This window comes from Miscanthus floridulus, chromosome 13 (assembly GCF_019320115.1).
Source record: "Miscanthus floridulus cultivar M001 chromosome 13, ASM1932011v1, whole genome shotgun sequence".
NCBI lineage: Eukaryota > Viridiplantae > Streptophyta > Magnoliopsida > Poales > Poaceae > Miscanthus > Miscanthus floridulus.
In genome coordinates this window covers 13,999,063-14,005,013 of record NC_089592.1, presented here as the reverse complement: position 1 = coordinate 14,005,013, position 5,951 = coordinate 13,999,063, and the positions used below count along the sequence as shown (strand labels likewise).

Below are 5,951 nucleotides of genomic sequence, written 5' to 3'. Positions count from 1 at the left end.
GCGCACGCGGCGCTACCACTACTGTCACCATCACTGCTCACGTGGCGGTCTCTTACTACAGAACAGGTATTCACCGCCGGCTCTAGACCCCATCGCCGCCGGTTTTGGCCCTCGGCAGTGTAAGTCGGCGGTGATGCCCATTGTTATTACTATCGGTTAGGAAACCGGCGGTGATGAAAACTTATCACCACCCATCCGTGTTACCAACCGGTGGTGATAAGGATTTTCAAAAATTCCAAAATCGAGTAAAAACAGCAAGTTTTTTTTTTAAATCGCAGGAAGGCCCCACCGGTGGTGATAAGGATTTTCAAAAATTCCAAAATCAAGTAAAAAACAACGAAGTTTTTTTTTAAATCCGGGAAGGCCTCACCAGCTAGCCGTGAAAATCCACACGCTACACGGTGCTCTGATTCGAACTTGAGACCTATGATGCATAGCTGCTCTAACCACTCCATCCCTAAGTCACTTGTGTCCATATAGCATGTATATTCATTTAGTACAAATTTCTTATGATTTTAAAATGAATATTTAGAATCCTAAACGTCTTTAGATAAAAAAATCATCAACTACAAAGTTGTTGTTCTGATCGAGATCTACAACTTTGATGTTGGTGGTATCCGAGGCTGTTTGACAAATTTGAATTTCAAAACGTCAAAACTTCCGCCATACTTTTGGGACATCAAATGATTTCAAATAAAAAAGTCATCAACTACAAAGTTGCAGTTCTCATCGAGATCTACAACTTTACTTTTGATCAATTCTACATTCGAGGTTATTTACAAAATTTGAATTTCAAAATTTTTAAACTTCAGATCGACGCATCCGCGGTATGGCATCCACCGACGGGGGCAGGCTGGGTCCCACGTGGGTTCCTGCGTGCGGGCGTGATGGTCAGCCGAAATAGTGTGAGGGGGTACGTGATGGGGCACAAAACAGGCGGCGCGAGCTTCTCTTGCCTACGCCGCGGCCTCCTGCGCGGAGGACCGGCGGCGTAAACCAAAAATTGGCTGGGCCTGCACGAGCGCATTGCCAGAGACGACAGACGGCCTACTGAAATCTCTGTCCACCAGAAACACAGGTGTACACGTGACCAACAACGGCCCGCGATGATACTGGGCCTCGCTTGTCGGGGACGCGGCCCGGTTCCGCAGCAAAACCCTGGCTGCCTTCGCGGCACCCCAAAGCCGCCATCTCATTCTCGTCCTCACGCACACCCACACGCCGCCGCCATCCCCTCCTCGCCGTCTCCCGGCACGACCTCGTCGAATCCTTGCTCCTCCTCCTCCACCGCCGCTTCCATGGACTCCGCGCCGGCACCCGGCGCCTCCTCTTCCTCCTCCGCCGCTGCAGCGGCCGCCGAGGATCTGGCGGGGGGCGTGGCGGCGATGACCCTGGATGAGCGGTTCGATCTGCTGCGGGGGATCGGGGAGGAGTGCATCCAGGAGGACGAGCTCAGGAACCTGCTTGAGAAGAAGCCCCTCCCCATCTGTTACGACGGCTTCGAGCCCTCCGGACGCATGCACATCGCTCAGGTTCGGCCGCCCCTCCTCCAGGGCATTTATAGTAGGAAAAAAATGTTAAAAGTTTGCACGATTCAGGCAAAGGCAGACTTGGTTGTGAGTTGTGACATACGCTGTCTTGTATTCCCAGGGCATTGTGAAAACCATCAACGTGAACAAGATGATCAGGGCCGGGTGCAAGGTAAAAATTTGGATCGCCGACTGGTTCGCGCAGCTCAACAACAAGATGGGAGGTGACCTGAAGAAAATCCAGACGGTCGGGCGCTACATGATCGAGATTTGGAAAGCGGCTGGGATGAACCTCGACGGGGTGGAGTTCCTGTGGTCCTCCGAGGAGATCAACAACCGTGCGCATGAGTACTGGCCAATTGTGATGGACATTGCCCGGAAAAACAACGTCAAGAGGATAACGAGGTACAGTACACGCTTGTTTTATGTTGTGTTTCCATTAAAAGCCTTCTTCGCTTTGGAAGCTTGAGCATGAACACTAGAAATGGTTGGTTCTCTCTCCTCTATGTGGTTATTATGAAGTGTTAGTAATTCTATTTTTCCTTCACTTGCAGATGCTGCCAAATTATGGGCAGAAGTGAGTCGGACGACTTAACTGCTGCCCAGATTTTCTACCCTTGCATGCAATGTGCTGATATATTTTTCTTGAAGGCAAGTATTTATTGCGCTATTGCATTCCATGGTATCTGGAAATAAATTTTATTGAATTCTCTTTGGGTTCTAATAGGCTTTTGGTATTTCCATTCTGACTGTATTTACTCATGATGATGATGATGATGATAATGATGACTGAAAGGCTTTTGATATTTCAATGTGTACACCTTCAATCTAGAAAAAATAATTCTGCATACAAATCACTTCCCTTATCATTTTCCTTTTGTAGGCTGACATATGCCAGTTGGGGATGGACCAAAGGAAGGTCAATATGCTAGCTAGGGAGTACTGCGATGACATCAAAAGGAAGAACAAACCAATTATTCTTTCACATCGTATCCTGATTAGTGATTTTGATCATGTTCTCTTTTTTATCATGGTCATGTGTCTACGGTGTTGGAGTTCATAACAAGCGATTGTTCATTTTTGGTTTGTGGAGCATGTGTTTTTTGCTTAACCTGAAATGCAGATATGCTCCCTGGTTTTAAAGAAGGCCAGGAGAAAATGTCAAAGAGTGATCCATCCTCGGCTATCTTTATGGAAGATGATGAGGTATATATTTCTCATGAAATGTTTTTCTTCCTCACCAACATTCTTTTGTTGCTCTTGGTTCTTGTGACACCTAATGATGCAGTGTAATAGTAAAATGCCATCTTTATCATTTGGAATTAGCTTACTGGAAAATATTGATGAGACCAATGCAAAATTGCTTTATGCATCAATGATTGCGCAAGAGTGGTTCAACTCTATTTTGCTTGGGTCAGTAGAGATGGTAACATGGTGAAGGATACTGCCTGGCTACAATGTTGTACAGTTGTTTTATATGTTTCTCATATCCTTCCTATATTAAAAATCTGGTGTTCGTGACTTTTGTTAGCTATGTTCATCTATATGTATACGGGGGTGATGCACCGTTTACATTAATATATGAAAAGTTGCTGTAACTGATTAATCATAGTCTTACATGCTAATTAGCTGTGTGTTTTATTTTCTTATTCGAGTTAATGAATTGAATTATCATTTCTCTTTATATCTGTAGTTTGCTTGGATTGTGTCTTTTGTTGCTCATGAATAGTCTTCCAATCTAAAATTTGTCTTATGGATTTAGCTTTTGCTCTCTGTTTTGTCTATATTACCTGACTGTTTAAACGTTTGATCTTGAATAGTAGCTTTAAAATTGTAAAATAAAGATTAGGGATTGGTTTGGGTTGCGCTATATCTATCAAAGAGTATACAATAATGATGGATTTGGTGAATCAAATCCACGGTTTAATAACGAACCGTGTTAACTTACCATAACAACAACTCAATTCCTATCGAATTCCTATAGTAAAATTCCTATAGGATAGAACGCTAAGTAGCATCATGCATGTGTTGTACCCTTCTTTCTTTCTAGGATAATATAGTTTCATAAGCTTTGCTGTTGTTGCAGGCCCAAGTCAATGTGAAGATAAAGCAAGCATTTTGCCCTCCCAAAATTGTTGAGGGGAATCCTTGTTTGGAGTACATTAAATACATTGTTTTCCCTTGGTTTGGAAGGTTTGAGGTCGTCCGTAAGGAAAGCAATGGTGGTAACAAGTAATATTTTTATCTCATCTGCTAAAATTATTTTTTTTCCGTCAATATAGTTACGTGCTACCATTATTTATATTTGGCTGACACATGTGGTCTTGCAATTAATTATGCAGCAATTAGGTTATTGAATTTCCAACATGACATGATTTATTATGTCTGATGGACTTCTAAAGTGGTTGCTTTCAAACAGGACATTTACAAGTATGGATGAACTAATTTCTGATTACGAGGCTGGTGCTTTGCATCCTGCCGATGTCAAACCTGCACTGGCAAAAGCAATAAATGAAATTTTACAGGTAAAATTTTCACTTCACTTGACCTTACTTTTTTTTCTATATAATAGTATCTTAGTCTTTCTCTGGTCAGAAACTTGTATATTCACAATCTTTGCCCTTTTCATGCCTTGCCCTGTGATGCCTTTGAAGTTGCAATAGCTGCTATCCTGACAAAATGAATTTGTGGGCTGTTTTTATTGCTGCATCGTCGGTCTTGTTTCTTGCTAGTGTAGTTTTGGATGAACTTGTCCATCTTGTTTATTGCTGGATCTTCATGTGTCTAGGAAGAAGATATTATTGCGCATTTTTTCCAGTCCTGGTTCACACTAGGTTTAACTCACTAATTTCACTTTTCCAGCCTGTCCGTGATCACTTCAACAACAACAACGATGCCAAAGTTCTACTTAACACTGTCAAGGTACATTTTCTCAAACACATTCACTTGTTAGACATAAGCTCTGGTTGTTATCTGCATAAAATCTTTTAGCAGACACAATGTAACAATGTGAACCAGCAGGCATAATACTATGCAAATTCCATCAGAGAGGAAGATAAACTTATGCAACTTGACTTACAATTTTTTGTAACAGCTCTCCATAGGACTCATCTGTTGATTCTTACTGTCAACATTGTCCATCTAATGAAATTAATTGGAACATTTGTTTCTGCAGAAGTACAGAGTAACCAGTTAGAGGAGCGGAATGTGATCGTCTTTAGGGTGAATACCGCCGAATGAAATTCTTCTATGCTATTCTTCTGTTATTAATGGCACCACTCACTTTAGATCAAGCATTGCGGTGGTGTTTGGGACAAAGGATTTTTGAAGGAAAATTGTAGGAATCAAAAAACAAAGGAAAGGAACAAAGGATTTGTGCTCACCAAAGATTCCTATAGTTCTAATTCCTGTGTTCCAAACACCACCTTCTATATGTTTCTTGCGATTTGTCATCTCATCTCCATCCTATTCTTGTGTTTTCGATTCCTCAGTTCCAGACAAGCCACAATGGCCTAGTCTGCCATTGGTTGTAACATACTAGATAAGGCATTTAGATTTTGTGCAAGTTTGTCGAGTTATCTTCTCATGTGAGTATGTGAGACTCGTTGAAAGTGCAAGCGATAGCTGCATAGGTAGCTGAAAAGTTTACATGTCTTTTTTATATATACAAAAAGAGAAGTTTATTGGTTGACTACTTGATGTGTATCATGAGGCTCAACCCAAACAGCATTATTGTATTGGATTGGATAAAAGATAAACAAAGCCAATATCCAGGAGACACATGAGATGGCTTATAGCAAGCGATAGGGATTCCTTTTGCTACGGATCCTTAAATCAGTAAGAATTTAAAGCTACGGATCAGACATCTCTAGACAAGCTGCCCGTTCTCCACGCGTACTCCAATTCTTCTTGATTTAGAATTTTTTTAGATTTCAATTTTCAAAATAAAACACCGCTGGAGGCACAAAATAAAACACCGCTGGAGACATGAAGATCTTCATTTATAGCCTGTTTGGATGTTAGATATTCAGACTCAAGGCTTTGGTATTGGTATTGGATACCCCAATTCCATTGTTTGGATGGTCTTGATATCCAGGAGTGGAAACGATCTCCAATGCCATACAACATTTGGCCTGCCTGTTCAGCCCCGCCCACAATACCAAGCCCCCCCCCCCCCCCCCCCCCCCCCCCCCCCCCCCCCCTTCTGTATTCGTGAGAATCTTCCCCACCTGAAACGCTTCATCTGTGTCGCGAAAAAACAGGAGTCCTTCCCTCGCCGGCGGAGGCCCTCTCGCAGTCTGCCCTCGCCGGAGACGCTGCCTTCTTCGAGCTCCCTCCATCCTCCTTCCCCGTCTTCGATGGCGGCGAACCCAGCTCCTCCATCCATCGATCTGCCGGCGCCAACCCACCATGGCCGCCGTC

At 43.0% G+C, this 5,951-nt stretch overlaps 1 protein-coding gene across 2 annotated transcripts; it reads left to right on the top strand.

Annotated features, from left to right (window-relative positions):
• Positions 1–1,189: 1,189 nt before the first annotated feature.
• Positions 1,190–5,217, top strand: LOC136500665 (tyrosine--tRNA ligase 1, cytoplasmic-like). 2 transcript variants are annotated; one of them, XM_066496076.1, is made up of 9 exons: positions 1,190–1,532; positions 1,651–1,934; positions 2,084–2,180; positions 2,413–2,518; positions 2,653–2,735; positions 3,616–3,761; positions 3,949–4,054; positions 4,392–4,451; positions 4,705–5,217. In XM_066496076.1, exons 1-9 carry the CDS (start codon positions 1,299–1,301, stop codon positions 4,723–4,725), a joined length of 1,137 nt encoding a protein of 378 aa, XP_066352173.1. In that variant the 5' UTR covers positions 1,190–1,298; the 3' UTR covers positions 4,726–5,217. The 2 variants fall into 2 exon arrangements, with proteins under 2 accessions (XP_066352173.1, XP_066352174.1); XM_066496077.1 differs by lacking the exons at positions 4,392–4,451; positions 4,705–5,217 and having other exon boundaries at positions 3,872–4,009.
• The last annotated feature ends 734 nt before the right edge of the window (positions 5,218–5,951 follow it).